This window comes from Tribolium madens, unplaced genomic scaffold (genome assembly GCF_015345945.1).
Source record: "Tribolium madens isolate multiple individuals breed KSU strain unplaced genomic scaffold, Tmad_KSU_1.1 Scaffold_11;HRSCAF=98;Tcas5.2_LG3b, whole genome shotgun sequence".
Taxonomy (NCBI): domain Eukaryota; kingdom Metazoa; phylum Arthropoda; class Insecta; order Coleoptera; family Tenebrionidae; genus Tribolium; species Tribolium madens.
Window position 1 is genome coordinate 808,263 of NW_025400975.1, and position 16,305 is coordinate 824,567.

Here is a 16,305-nt window from a genome sequence, read left to right on the forward strand (position 1 = left end):
CATTTCTTCAACAAATTTTTAAATGTTTTTTTGCAAGTCTAAAAATTATTTAAGTCGGTATTTCTTGACATTTTTTTAGTCTKCCCAACTGTCTTCTGTAACACGATATTTTGAAAAGTCTCAATTTACTTTTTTTTAATTTGAGCATTTCTATTTAAGAAATTTTTAAACGTTTTTTTGTAAATCTAGATATTGTTTAAGCTGGTATTTCTAGACATACCTTAATTTCCTCTAGTGTCTTTTGCAATGTTATAAAAAAGTCTCGTATGACATTTTTTTAAATTTAAGCATTTCTTTAAGAAATTTTTAAATGTTTTTTTGCAAGTTTAGAAATTTAGAGATAGAAACTTGGAGGAAATTTAGAGACAAAAAACATACAAGCAGAGTCAGAAAAAAAACACCGTTGAAATTTAGACGCAATTTGTAATTCAGGTTTGCTAAACATACTCTAATTTTTAGCAATAAATTGGCAAGAATACAAAATAATAAACATGCATTTTAAATAGTGTTTTTGAAAAACGTGCTCAAAAAGTAACAATTTTGACATTAAAGCTGAAAATTTAAAACATCAATTTTGAGCTCGTTTCAATAAATTACACACACACTCTTCCTAGTACCAGTTTATCTTTTGAAAAATATCCGTTTTCTGTAAAGACTCCCTTTTTCATTAAAATTTTCGGAGGGAGTCTTTAGACGTTATGTAGTGAGTGGGTACCGAACTAAAAAAAATGCGCCCAGACTCGAACCCGCGACAACTATGATTTATTTCGTGTATAATCGGGCAGGTGGCACTAACGCAAACGTTAGGTTTGCTACTCGGATTTCCAACACCGTAAGAATGTGTTCCAAATAAGTTGGATAAGGAAAGTCGTGTGATTTTTCCACCAAAATTTTGACTAAATAAAATTTGTAAATGACAAATACACTTTTCATCGTTATTTGGTATAWACCACAACCTAGAATTTCAACAATAGTAGATTTTATCGGCACGAAATTAATTATTTCGCAAGGCATGCCAGAGAATGTATAACGTATTATACATAATTTACTTAATATTATCGGCTGCACGAGACGTGAAAGAATTTGAAAAAAAGTATTAAGATAAAGTACGCATAATAATATCAGAATAACAAATTTGCAATCGTTCAATGACATCACGAAGCTTAAAGCATCAAATTGAGCAAAGAAGTTCATGGCTTGTACGAGACATGTTTAATTCAAAAAGTGTACACGACGAGATTGATATCCCTATAGAATTAAAACCGACATATACCATCTTCATTTATCATCATAGACCAGTTTTTTCATATTGGGGTTTCGGTTAATTAATGAATATTTAACATTCAGATTCGTAAGTAAAAGATATTAATTGAAGTTTACCTTCCGAGCTTTTTCAACCGGATATTGAAAAATGGTGGACATGCTATCGCAGTGGGATGGCTATGTAAACGAATGAAATTCAATTAAAGCAGACACAATGGAAGTTAATTATCTGTCTCCAGGAATGAAATTTATTAATCACAATTTGTACACAACCAAAATTAGAACAACTGTTCGTCTCCTATACTAATTTTCATTTTCATATTCAAATCTGTTTTTAACTACAACATATTTATTAATCAAACAATTATATTTGATTTGCTTGCAGGATAATATCACTTTTCGCGTCTGAAGTGAAATATTACAACTTTACATGTGTCTAGATAAAGAGATAGTATAGGGTTTAAGTCATAATTATGTTAATTTATTTTAATTTGTAAGGAAACCGTAACTCCTAAATTACAGATATTTGTAAATAAAACCATTTATTTTTTATACTTGATGTGACGAATCGTTGTGATAATGAAGGAATTATTATTATGGCAATTAATAATAATATTTTGACAGGCAAGTGACCTTAATATTAAAATGCCATTTTTCAGAATTGTTCACTAATTTTGATTTTGTATACACCAAAGTATCAAAATTCTATTAAAGTTTTTTTTTTGTATTTCGGTGTCACAATGATACTTTTTTTACAACCACCACAAAAAATTACTTAAATTAAAAATTAAATTAAATGACAGAAAGCTAACTTCAGTCAGTGACTAATACGACAGTTGCTATTAGCAACGTAACTAATATGCATATTAGTCACGGCTTGTCGAGGTCACTTGGCATCGTGAAAACATACGATAATTAGATGTGGAAGTAGAAAAAAAAAGTTAGAACTAGCTTAATTAACTAAAAAAACACAAGTTCTAATATGTACTTGATTTAAACAGACTCATAGATAATATGAATTCCAAAAACTAAAAATAAGTATTTTAAATTAAAACCTTGTTTAGTGAAAGAAAAAAGCAAAATTGTATCGATAGTATCAATTTAATTTATGAGGAATTAGAGTAAAAGACTAATAGAAAATTTAGATTAAATCAATAGTATATTATATTACAAGATGGACAAGAGATTGTTTATAGTCGAGCTGTCTTCTGTACTGTGTTTTATATAATATTTTTTTCCTACTAGCACAGTTATTACCCAGAAATACAACAATGAAGAATAACCTTACTTAATGGGTATGTTACTTCAGATAAGATACCAGAAATATGGAAAAAATGTTTAAAAAATTCTCTGTCAAAAAATTTTGACATTTATTTTTACATTTGACATTTTTTATGTCTATTTAGTATTACTGATGATGTTGTATATGTTTTTTCATAATAGCTTAGTAAAGGTATAAAAATTTTGCCAATAAAAGGCACAGAATAACCTTAAACATAGTTACAAATTAGGATACAGCATTCTAATTTCCTCTTCGAATAGTCGTAGTAGCAAAAAAAAATGGAAAATTATTTTTACAACAGAAAAAATAAGGTCAAAGTGCAAAATTTAAATTCCCATAATTTCGATCTTAGAATTTTTTTAACATTTTTTTGTTTCGGATATCTTACATGACATTTTTCTCTAGAGCACAACTTCTGAAACACCCCGTTTTTGTTAAAATAACTAAATAACTACAAAGAAAAGGAAAAAAGTGTTAAAATCTGTCCTACACTTTCAACATGAAGTAAGCCCATTTGTTGTTTTGACAATTTTAACAAAGATACAAGAATTAGAAGTGAGATTATTCTAATATTTTTTAATGAGGAGATTTAAGTTTTTTTATTTGATTTTGCATAAATTTCATCTCGAAGAATTTCCGATAGTACTAACTAGTAGTGACTAAAAATAGTTCATTTCTCTTCAAAAAAAAAAAAAAAACAATTTAAAATTGTTTTAATTTTTCTAATTTCATCAAAATTATGTTCATGGTAATCAAGAAGGACCGTTTTTTTATCGAAAAATGTTTACCTGTCATTGAGCTGAATTTTCTATTCTTGATACCAGTTTTATTTTTCCAAATCTTTGTAAGATAAAAATAAGGGTATCAAATAAAATTTCCAAATATAATCATATTTTAATTTTTTTATCATTTCAGATTTCTATTGAAGGTGTTCAGTTATATCTGTACAACTTGTACAATATATTGTGTATTTTCTATGTGGTTCCATTAAAACAACTGATTTTTTTCGTTACTTTTCCTTTAAATATTTATTCCTTTATTGTAAAATTAATTTTAAATAATTTTCGTTTAAATAACATGATACAGGCTGACAAGCCTTACGAAAATAAAATGTAACCCAAAATACACTTTTATACATAAGTATTTTGTGAATTAGCCTGTGTACTAACATAGAGAGTAAACATTTCAAATTAATCCTAAACTTTATTTTTTTAATTTTTTTGTTCATAACAATAAAATATAGGTTTTTCATCGATTATTTCAGATATATCCTACGTAGCCCAACTGTTGTCGTGTAAATTTCTTGACCGTCTTTGATTGTTCAAAAAGTGAGGTTGATATAAAATTTTGAACTTGAGTCCGTTTTGCACTTGAGTTTTTGGTGCATTTCTTTTTGTTAATTTTGTGCTAATTTCATATATTTTAGTTTAAAAAAGCGGAATTACAAAATCCAAAAATATGTGATTGGATTGTGGAAAGAAATAATTGCTCTTAAGTAATACGGCTTTATTTTAAATATTTTGGTAATTGTTTTTTATATCAAGATCACAGAATTATTATAATAGCAAAGAACATTAAAAAAAATTAAAGAGAAAAAAGTCTTTTAGCAATTAAAAATAATTCCACTTTGTACCCATTTAATTGTTTATTTAGTTTCTCCTTTTTGTAAATATTTAAGTACTCAAAGCTGTACCAAATATGGCTTAATAAGTATTAGGTATTATTTCATGGTTAACGAATCTGTAGAGATATTTTTCGGTCTCCTAGATTTCGGAATTGTGTAACTTAGCCTTCCTCTTTCACTTGACTTTGCGTGGGAGAGAAGACACTCTACAAATAGGCAAAAACTACCTGACTTTATTAATTATTTGAGCATCGTGTGCGGTTGTCATTCCAAATTTATCTKTGTCAAACACAAAACTACTGAAGATGCCTTATCGGTTTTAATCTCGACTTTTTACAATGATATTTGACACTTGTGGTAATTTTTAATCGTACTTTACAGGTTTTGTTACAAACTTTGTTCAGTTCTGTTGTTAAAACTGAAATACAGTTAATAAATCATCCACTATATCGATATGGGTGGCGACCATATTTTTGTCATTTGTACTATTATTTATGCAAATTTTAACAAGCTGCCTCATTGTAATTAACTGTGCGTGGAATATTAATTGTTTAACAATTATTGCTTGTGGTGTTTTCAAGCAAAGATGGCTTTGCGCAACCCCAGGCTGAGACATTTATTTCATTAAGTGTAATTTCCACACTTAATACGAAGATATTCCCTGCAGATGGCGCTGCATTTATTGCCACATCATCAACCATTTACAGGTCTGGTGAAATTCATACCAGTTTGGTGATTTGGTGAAAACTTTTGTTAAAATTAATTCTAATATCAGGTATTTTTTTTGGAAATAAAAAAAATGTTGTAACTCTGCGGTTACAACAAAAAATTAATACGCAACTTGTCAATTATTGATAGTAAATTAGGTTACTATTTCAGCACCTTTTTAGAGCATTTTCCACGTTTTTCAACCAGAAACTTGATTATTTCACTAAATTTATAAAAAAAAAATCGAAAAACTACCAAGTTGGTTAAAAATAGTCTTTTTACGAGATTTTACTAAACAGGTCCAAAAGTGATAATTTTCTTTTGCCTTTTTCAAATGCTTCAGTAAGTGCATGTTTCAGCTAGAAACACAATTATTTTGAAAAATTTCGTCAAAAAACAAGTCAAAATTCAATAAAATAGGCCAAAATGGTGTTATTTTTACTTTTCGCAAGTTTTTAAAAATGTTTTTGAGATAAAACAAAAAAATTCAAAAAATTCATCTAAACAGGGTAAAAATTTATAAAATTAACACAAAATTCATAATATTTTTCAGCTCATTTTTGAAAAAGAGACACATTTATTTATCTTGTCCAAACATGCCTAAAAATCATATAAAGAATTGACATTGATGTTATTTTGTGTGTTTTACTTGATTTTTGAGAAAAATTTAGACAAAAATAGACGAGACACCACAAAATTTGGTCGAAAATGCTTTGAATCATGTTTTTGTACTAAAATCTAAGATTTTTCGCAAAATTTCGTTAACACCAAAAAAATCAATAAACTAACTAAAAATTTATATTATTTTTGTATTTGTCAAGCGTTTTAGCACGTTTCGGGCAAAATTTTATTAAAAACAAGTCGAAAAATCACAGAATTAGGCCGAAAATAATGTAATAATTTTGCAAAATATTATTAAAAATAAGACAAAAAATGACAGAATTAGACGGAAAATGATGTCATTTTTGCTTTTTCGAAAATTTAAACAGATTTTTAGGCTGAAAACTCGCGTTTTTACTAAATTCAAATTCACTTTATGCCAAAAAACGTTAATTTCAACAGTAAATATTGAAAAAATTTAGATCGACAGTTCGTTTTTGAACCAGAGACACATTTATTTTGCATTATCTTGTCCAAACATACCTAAAAAATCATAGAAAAAATTTACATTGATATTATTTTGTGTGTTTTACTTGATTTAACTGGTTTTTGAGAAAAATTAAGAAAAAAATTAGACGAGAAATCACAAAATTTGGTCGAAAATGCTTTGAAACACGTTTTTGTACTAAAATTTAAAGTTTTTCGCAAGATTTCGTTAACACAATCCAAAAAATCAATAAATCAAGTAAAAATTTATATTATTTTTGTATTTCTCAATCGTTTTACTACGTTTTAAAGAAAAGTTTTATTAAAAACAAGTCGAAAAATTACAGGATTTGGCCGAAAATAATGTTATTTTTTGACTTTTTTTAGAAGTTTAAGCAGATTTTTAAGCTAAAAATTCTGTTTTTTTTTGCGAGATTTTGCCTACCTAGTCAAAAATCACTGAAATGGTATAAAAGAAAGGTTATATAAAATTTTTACCTAACCCTTAGGCCGCAATTACTCAGTTTAAGTAAAAACAAACGTAAACATTTGACAAGATTGGAAAGATTTAAATTGTAATCTTTTAATCTGGTGAAAATTGGAGTAAATAAATTTAGAGTCATAGTTGGCGGTGATATGAGTGTGTTGTGAACAGACCACAATTATGAATATGCCCGGCAAAATGCCAAATCTCAGATTAATAACTTTCAATACGATGGTTCGTTCACAATTAAACTTTCATGGATAGTTTTGACACCAAAAAACAGCCTTTATTTTTAATGCAATTCCAAAATCTAGAGACCAACAGTTTATAATAATGTATAGGGTGATTCGCATAATTCTGCGACCCTTGTCAACTTTATACCAGGTGGATAAAAAGTATGGAACCAAACGTTTTTCGCTTAAACTATTTATTTTTTGGAAGAATGAGTTGATGAACGATAAAGGACTATAAAAATGTGGTGTTCTATCAAGAATAAAATTTTTCAAAATTTTCTTTTGATTTTGAGTTTTACAAAAAAAAAATAGTTTTTCAAATGGCAACCCACCAAAAAACCATTTCTCTCATGAAGGTTATGATCTAAGGATTAGAACTATCTACTTTATATTTAATTTTTATTTTTTTTTAAAATAAATTGCAATTTTGACAAAAAAATCGCATAATTCAAAAACAAAATAAATTTTTTTTTTGTACTCAAAATACGATCACATTTTTTATATTACTTTAATTTATATAAATTATTATTTTCTGGAGGCAAATGATAAAAAAAATCGCTTGGTTCCATACTTTATATTTACCTTGTATACTACCAATTGTACCTTTTTAGAAGTAGAAGCACATTTAATCGAAAATGAAAAACCGCCATTAGTGGTATTCGTTATGGGCAATAAAGTTGTTTTTTCAACACTATTTGCTAAGTCGGCAAAATCGCTTATTTGAAATATATTTTTGAGTCGGCATAATACAGAGAAGTGCGTCTTTAATTTCCAATTAATATTATTAATGGCAATTTGGTAGCTTCTCCAAGGTATGTGACTACCATCCAAGATTACTATCGACCCAAGAAATCAGTATGTTGACCCCTGGGTAAGAGCAATTAACGCACGGCCCACCGGGATGCTGTCCACGCACACAGAAGCCAGCCAAGGGGCATTCAGGTAAGGCCACCGCTGAAAGATATTAATTACTAGGGTGCTGAACGTCCTCAACTGTATCTATTAACAGCTATCATTTATACAGGGTGATGAAAAAAAGGCGCCCACGATTGAAACAGGCGCGTCCTTTTTTATTGAAAAATTGTGACCATCATTTCAAAAAAAAAAAGGTATCTAATGATTTCAATTAATTTTTTTAATCTTTGACTTTTTGACTTTAATCGTTCAAATTTCATAGAACAAACAACATTGAAAATTAATTTTTTTGTTGCTACCGTTTCCAATAATTGAATATTACTTGGACATTTTCTGTATCCTAGGATATTTGCAATGTTGCAACATTGATAAATTTTCTTTGGAGCCAAGAAATGGTATCCTAACATCTTCAATAAAGTTTATTTCAATAGCCTTTTTACACATTTTTTTAAGAACACCGTCAACTGTATCAAAATCTAGACTTTAACAATGAAATTATTTTAAAACTGTTAATTATATAGATTTCTCTTTTCTAAAAAGGAAAGTCTATATCTTACTGATAAGAGCACAAATCCAATTTTGGTCTTCGAATTCGTCTTTAATAAAAGATCACTTATAACTTGGGCTGGAATTAACACGGGCGCCTTTTTTTCATCATACTGTATATAACGAATGCGTGGCCGACTCACATCTTTGCGTTTATATTCAGAACAAATCGGTGAAGAATGGTCTAATGCAATTCAAGTGAATGTTGAATTATGAATGATGAAGTCTTAGTTTATTTATTGGAGAAGAATGAAGCGATTAATCACCGCATTTTTAAAACGAGCCACAACTAGGGGGCAAATATTGTTACTCAACGTATAATAAATTTTTATTTTCATTATGAAAAAATTCAATTCTTTTAAAAGCAAACGACGTGAAAGTTCTCAATCCACCTAAATGGGTTTAAAACAAGATAAATGAGAGACTTTTTTGAAAAAATCTGATTGTGCAAGTTGTACTTTATTAATTTTGTTGATTTGAGGGCGAGGTCCACATAAAGTAATCTATCAAAATGCTGATTTTATTCATCAAACTTTCACAATATCATAAAATATGGAAAAATTAGTTTAAATTTTTCTTAATATTTATATACAGGGTGGGTCATGTTTAATTCACACCCCAAAAACAACAATGCCAATGTAGTCAAATCAAACAGACTGTGAAAAATAATGTTTGGGTCACTTCAAATCGCTTCGGGTTACTTCGGATTACTTCGGCTTGGAAAAAAAAACAAAGTGTTAGATGACTGATTTTTTAATTTTCAAAAAAACGTTTAAAAAGTCTTAAAGAAAACTACAAATTTAGTAGTAAAAATGTGAATCAAGACTTTTTTTATAACATCGTATTACAAAAGACAGTTGGGGAGACTAAGAAAATGTCAAGAAATACTGGCTTAAAATATTTCTAGATTTACAAAAAAATATCTATTAAAAATCTTAAAAATGCTTAAATTCAAAAAATGTCAATCGAGACTTTTTTTAAAACATCGTGTTGCAAAAGACAGTAGGGGAAACTAAGGAAATGTTTAGAAATACTGGTTTAAACAATAAGTAGATTTGCAAAAAAATTGGAAAAAGAACGTTTAAAAATTTCTTAAATAGAAATGTTCAAATTTCAAAAATGTCATTCGAGATTTTTTTAAAACATTGTGTTACAGAAAACAGTTGGGGAGACTAAGAAAATGTCAAGAAATACTGGATAAAAAATTTCTAGACTTGCAAAAAACCATTTAAAAATTTCTTTAAAAAATGTTTAAATTAAAAAAATATCAACATCGTGCTACAAAAAACAGTTGGGGAGACTAAGAAAATGTCAAGAAATACTGGATAAAAAATTTCTACTTGCAAAAAAAACATTTAAAAATTACTTGAAAAAATGCTTAAATTTATAAAATGCCAATCGAAACTTTTTTAAGACATCGTGTTGCAAAAGACAGTGAGGGAGACATAATATCTAGATTTGCAAAAAAAAGTTTAAAAAGTTCTTCAATCAAAAAATGCTGAAATTTAAAAAATGTCAATCGACATTTTTTAAAACATCGTCTTGCAAAAAACAGTAGGAGAGACTAAGAAAGTGTCTAGAAATAACTGTTTAAACAATATCTAGATTTGCAAAAAAAAGTTTAAAAATTTCTCAAATAGAAATGCTTAAAATTAAAAAATGTCATTTGAAACTTTTTTAAAACATCGTGTTGCAAAAGACAGTAGGGGAAACTAAAGAAGTGTTTAGAAATATTATTTTAAACAATATCTAAATTTGCAAAAACGTTTAAAAATTTCTTAAATAGAAAAGCTCAAATTTCAAAAATGTAAATTTAGTCAATCGAGACTTTCAGACTTTCATGGTTAGCTTTGACGCCAAATTAAAAAAAAAAAAAAAACACCCGTTAATTAGTCCAGTTCTAGATTTAAATTTTTGGCCCTCTAGTGTCGTAGATTATTTTTCCAATTTAACAACTTAACAAGTCATAAATTATTTTAATTAATAATATTTAATTATATGGATCTAATTTCAATGCTCACAATTTTTTGGAATAAAATAATAAAKTTGTAACGATTATGGCAATGTTTTTAACAAAAATGTACGGCAAATAAAGTATTAATAAGTGTTAATAATCGTTACAAGTAAGTAACCCAAAATTGTCCGTAAAGTAGTACTTTTTCGGACTCATATGTCATTAATTGAAATAGACCGTAAAGTTGCCAAATTGGTTGCATATTTTTTTCAAATTTTTACAAATGTTTTTTAAATTACTCATGTAAAAATCTAATAAAATCAATCAATTGTTACAAAATAACAATTTGCTTAAATTTTTATATGGTAAATACAGAGGTGTTGACCTGACTTTTCAATTACTTGCCAAAATAAACACATTTAAACTAATGAAGTTGTTTTACATTTAATGGTCCTTTGTTCTCACGTTTCCTACGTAAGTGAACTAAAAATTGTGTTTGAATGGAGTCAAAATTAATAATCCTTATATAATTTCATTGTATTTGAATCTAAATGTGTTTTGGTTTAATGTTATGCGCTAAATAGAAAGTCAGTAACAATGATGTACAATTTAAAAGATGAAAATATCTAATGGTTCATCAGCGTATAATTTATGTCAATTTAGGCAACGATCAAAAATGATGAAACGAATATTTTTACATACATTGTTAAAACATCATCAAAGTTTATTGTTTATTAATTATCACTGACAGCTCTAATACATTACAAATCACGAGTTTAAATTTATTTAAATGTTTCAAATCAATTTTTCATTTAGGAAATGTAGGCGTTTTTGATTGTGTAGGATGGCGAGTAGCGTCGTAATTTTTGAAGAGTATTTATATCATAAGTTCATTGATTGATTGAACCATCCAGTTTATACTGTCCGACAAACTTGCTTCCGTTGTATGTTCAGCTACCTCCAACACACATAAATAAATAAACACAAAATATAAATTATAATTAAGCCACTCCATCATTCACTCCATATGAGGAGCAGACGTTACACTGCTTCAATTTTTCACTCGGTGCTTTACTTTGTTGGAAACCCACTACCCGGCGTAAATCAAAATGATCTTATCTACGAGTGTAATCTTTTAATTACTTTAATGGATGAAAAAGTGAATTAGTTAAATTTTTAAACGGAAATGTCAAATAAATTCTTTTTTGGTAATTTTAATAAAGAAAGTTGGCAATTCCGGTTTCCGGAAAATTTAAATACGAAGACAAAACTCAACTTGATACAAAATCTGTCAATACAAAATAAACATGAAAGAATGCAGTTGAATTAGTGTTTTTGAAAAACGAGTTGAAAAAGTAACAATTTTAAAAGTAAAGCTGAAAAAGAATTTAGAATATATATCAACTTTGAGCTCATTTCAATAAATTATACAAAATTTATTGCCAATCTTCATAATATCTGCTTGTACCTTTTGCAAAATAACTTTTTTCTGTATAGACACCCTTTTTCATTAAAGTTTTTGTAGTAAAAAGCACATTTTTGCCCACAATTTTGTACTTACTTGCAGTGTGTCTCTATCAATATTAATAGTAGCCCTAAATTCTGCATTTAGACATTAGGTAGTGATTATGACGCTTTCAAAAAGCAAAGATGCACACAAAATAGTGTTGCCAGTTCAAAAAAACTCAAATTCACCAAATTCGAGCTGAAAATGCTACTAAATTTACACCTATTTTCAGATAACAGGATTACAATCTAATTTTTTTCAATACTGTTGAAATTAACGTTTTTTCGTGTAAACTGAATGGTTAAGACCTAAGAAACTTAGATAAAATATAAAATATTTTTGTAATAACAATTTAGTGATTTTTTAATTTGTTATATCAAAATCTTGCGAAAAACGCGAGTTTCAGTCTAAAAATCTGTTAAATTTTTTAAAAAAGCAAAAATGACATTATTTTCTGCCAAATTCTGTAATTTTTCGACTTGTTTTAATAAAATTTTGATCTAAAACGAGCTAAGATGCTCGAAAAATACAAAAATAATATAATTTTTTTTTTGGATTATGTTAACAAAATCTAGATTTTAGTGCAAAAACGGGATTCAAAGCATTTTCGACCAAATTTTGTGGTTTCTCGTCTAATTTCGGTCTTAATTGAAATTTACGTTTTTAGGCATAAACTGAATGGTTAAAGCCTAAGAAATTTAAATAATTTTTTTTATAACAATTTAGTGAATTTTAGTTTTAGTGAAAACGTGAGTTTTCAGCCTAAAAATCTGCTTAAATTTTCGAAAAAGCAAAAATGTCATCATTTCCCGTCTAATTCTGTTATTTCTTGTCTTATTTTTAATAATATTTTGCATAATAATTGTGTAAATGATTTTMTTATTAAGATATGAATAGACTATTATTATTATTGTTAATAATATTTTGATATAATATAATAATAAGATTTTGATAGTTCAAAACGAAGTAAGTCAAACAAAACAAATTAAAAAATAATATCAATTTCGATTTCATTTTGTAGTTTTTTTACCCTGTTTTGATATTTTTTTTTTGTTTTTATTTCAAAAATGAGGTTCAAGACTCGGAAAAGGCAAAAATAACACCATTTTTGCCGTGATTTTTACGAAACTTTGAGAAATAATTCTTTATCCAGCTGAAAAACGTACCTAGTAAAGTATTAGTAAAATCTCGAAAAAAACAAACAAAATTATTATTTTAAAGAAAATTTGACAAAATAATAAAATTTCTGGTTGAAAAACGTGGAAAATGCTCGAAAGAGAAGCAAATTTCACCTAATTTACTACTATATCAGTAATTGAAACATTAGTGTATTATTGTTTTTGTAACTGCAAGGTTAATTTTTTTTATCCAAAAAATTACCTGGTATTAGAATTTTCAGAAAAGTTTTACCAAATCACCAGACCTGGCTACACTGACATAAACTTCATAAAAGTTAAAATTTTGACATTATGATTTTCGTTAAAAAAACACTTTAGTAAGTCGAACAAAACAAGCTAAAAAATAATATCAACATTTCAAACTGCTACCAATTTTTTCACGATTTTCGTTAAAAAAAACACAACAAAAACAAGCTAAAAAATAATATCAATTTTGATTTGATTTTATAATTTTTTACCCTGTTTTTTTTTGTATTTATCTCAAAAATGTGGTTATAGACTCAAAAAAGGGAAAAATAACACCGTTATGTTGAATTTTTGGCTTGATTTTTACGAAATTTTGAGAAATAATTGTTTATCTAGCTGAAAAACGTACATTCCTAGTAAAGTATTCGAAAAAGACAAAAGTAAATTGTCATTTTCGACCCTGTTTAGTAAAATGTCGTAAAAAAACAAAGAGAACAATTTTTTTAAAGAGAAAGGTTATGGCAAAATAGAGTCCAGTTTAAAACTTCAGTATAATATGATGTTTCAAGGAAGACTTCCTTCCACCACACACGTGGCAGTGTCGTGAATTTTAGACACGTTTTTTGTTTTTTATATCTAAAGAAAATGGAAATGTACTATTGAAACGTCATATTATACTGAAGCTTTTAACTAGACTTTATTTTCCAACAACCTTTCTCTTATCAATCACAGTTCAAGAAAATACAACTTTTTATTTTTTAAAAGAAAATTTGACGAAATAAGCAAATTTCTGGTTAAAAAACGTGGAAAATGCTTGAAAAAAAAGCAAAAAAAGTATCATTTATATTTGACCTATTTTACAATATCAATAATTGAAAGATTAGTGTATTATTTTTTTTTGTAACTGCAAAGTTACAACAATTTAGTGAATTTGAATTTTAGTAAAAACGCGAGTTTTCGGCTTAAAAATCTGCTTAAATTTTCGAAAAAGCAAAAATGACGTCATTTTAGTTCTTCTGTCATTTCTTGTCTTATTTCTAATAATATTTTGCAAAATAATTGTGTAAAATGTTTTTTTTTATTAAGATATGAATAGATTATTATTATTAATGTTTTTGAGGTTTTGATGATTGTGAGCCTCTAAGAGTTCAAAAACGAAGTAACAAGCTAAAAAATACATATCAATTTCAATTTAATTTTGTAATTTTTTACCCTGTTTTGATTTTTTTGTTTTCATCTCAAAAATGTGGTTAAAGACTCGAAAAAGTTAAAAATTACACCGTTTTTGGCCTATTTTTGGCTAAATTTTTACAAAATTTTGAGAAATAAAATAAAAACGTGGGAAATCCTCGAAAAAGAAGCAAAAATAGTATCATTTATATTTGCTCTAATTTACTATATCAATAATTGAAAGATTAGTGTATTATTATTAGTGTAACTGCAAAGTTACAATTTTTTTCATTTTCAAAAAATTACCTGATATTTGAATTTTTAGAAAAAATCATCAGATCAGTTGAAATTTCACAAGACCTGGCCACACTGAGACAAGATTTATAAAAGTCAAAATTTTGACAACATTTCAAACTGCTATCAATTTTTTCACCAAAAAAATACTTTAGTTATCGAGAAGGCGCGGAATGATTTTATCTTGTATGCAGGAAGTGCATCATTAAAAGTACAGTAATTCACATGTAGCTGCTTATATATAATTAAATATTTCTATTTGATAGGAGCTGGTAGCGTGGTTGCGGATTGAGGAAGCGTTGTGTCAGAGGGCATTAAGTCGCCACGCACCATCGCAGTCACGCGGACTCCGGGCGACCCCTGCTGCTCACCCATCATACCCATTCCTGCATACTTTGCCTAGCTGTTGATAAAACATCACGGATCTCATCAACTAACCATGTTATTTTAACTCTTTAATTCTCTTCCAGTTTACAACATCTTTCGCAACATTGGAACGTATAGTGCTCTTCCATGCGACGAAGACATCCGCTAAGACATTCCCACCAGCAGTCGCAAATCGCCACGAAGCAGCTTTCGATCAAAGCACAGGGAAAAAGGTAACACCAGAGGACGCGCATGCAACTGTCGCGGTCGCACCCGAATTTTCCGGCGTCAGCTTTACATTCTGAAATCACCAGGAAACTCTAAGTTTCGCACATTTTACGATTTGGACAAAGGATTAACATCCAGAATTACATACTAACTTTTTAGTCAATTCGGTAAATTGGATTTAGAAATAAGGATCATTACCAGGCAAATAGTTCTGGTCCAAATTATTATCATCACTCTTGTAATATCACTGTTGATTTTTTTTATTACAAACCTTTTTTCTAATTCGGAAATAAACTGTTTGAGTACTCATTTTTTAAATGTTAGTATTCATCTATTATTAGATTTTTTTATACACTCAAATAGTGGTAGAAGAATTTCAGCTAAGTAAAAATGAATGTAGATTTTTTTTCAAGCTTCCTTTTTGAAAAAACTGACAAAGCTGACAATTTTCATATTATCATACAGGCACGTTAGCTTTTTTGTTTCCGATGTTGTCGGATTTAATTTATTATTGATTTTGTTTGTTAAATACTTTATACGATGGTTCACCACCATTCTAAGTACACTGTATGTACAATGCCGTGTGCTATAAACATCAGTGAATTGACTTTAAATACTCTAAGAACAAAACGAAAACTCACTTGAAATTAAAAAAATCCATTTTATAAAAAAATAAAGCATTTTGAAGTATTTTTAATTTGAGAAAATATATTCTTATAGAACTTAGTTTAATTCTATTAGCTTTAATAAAAGAGTGGTAAAGTAAACTCCTTGCGAAATACTTTTCCAAGAATTTAAAATTACATAGTTTCATAAAAAAAAACACAGGGTGATTCATATAAGAAGACGACAAACTTGGACATCTTAATTGACAACAATAAATAGAAAAGTCATTTGAAATTAAAAAAAAAAAATAATTTAATTGAATAAAATGTAATGAAAAAAAAGGTCGTATTGTAATTTTTTAAAGTGTAAAACGTTGCAAAATATGGTTTCAAACCTCAAAAAACAGTTCCTAAAAAATATTTTTTAACTTAAATTTGACAAAAACGTACAGGTTGTTGAAGTTGTGGGATTCTCTTTCATAACTCTTTTTTTTTTTGTAAAACTTAAACACAGTTAATATTAAATTTCACAAATCTCATTGCGAAATAATTTTTACAAAAATTAGAAATTACTGATAAAAACATAGAGGGTGATTCATGTAAGACGACAAACTTGGACCATTTTAATTGACAACTCAAGATGAATTTGGGTAATTGTAGCTATCTTAAAAAGTCA

General features: G+C 27.7%; 2 protein-coding genes across 3 annotated transcripts in view; both read right to left on the reverse strand.

The window, feature by feature from the left end:
• Window positions 1-16,305, reverse strand: part of LOC123005989 (Krueppel-like factor 5) — a 198,233-nt gene that overhangs the window by 21,787 nt on the left and 160,141 nt on the right. The window lies entirely within an intron of this gene.
• The window catches only part of LOC123006032, a 4,363-nt gene continuing 2,862 nt past the window's right edge, over window positions 14,805-16,305 (reverse strand). Inside the window, exon 2 of the mRNA XM_044400185.1 lies at window positions 14,805-15,097. Within this exon, the coding sequence (XP_044256120.1) occupies window positions 14,886-15,097 (212 nt within the window). The 3' untranslated portion in view covers window positions 14,805-14,885. The remainder of the gene's footprint in view (window positions 15,098-16,305) is intronic.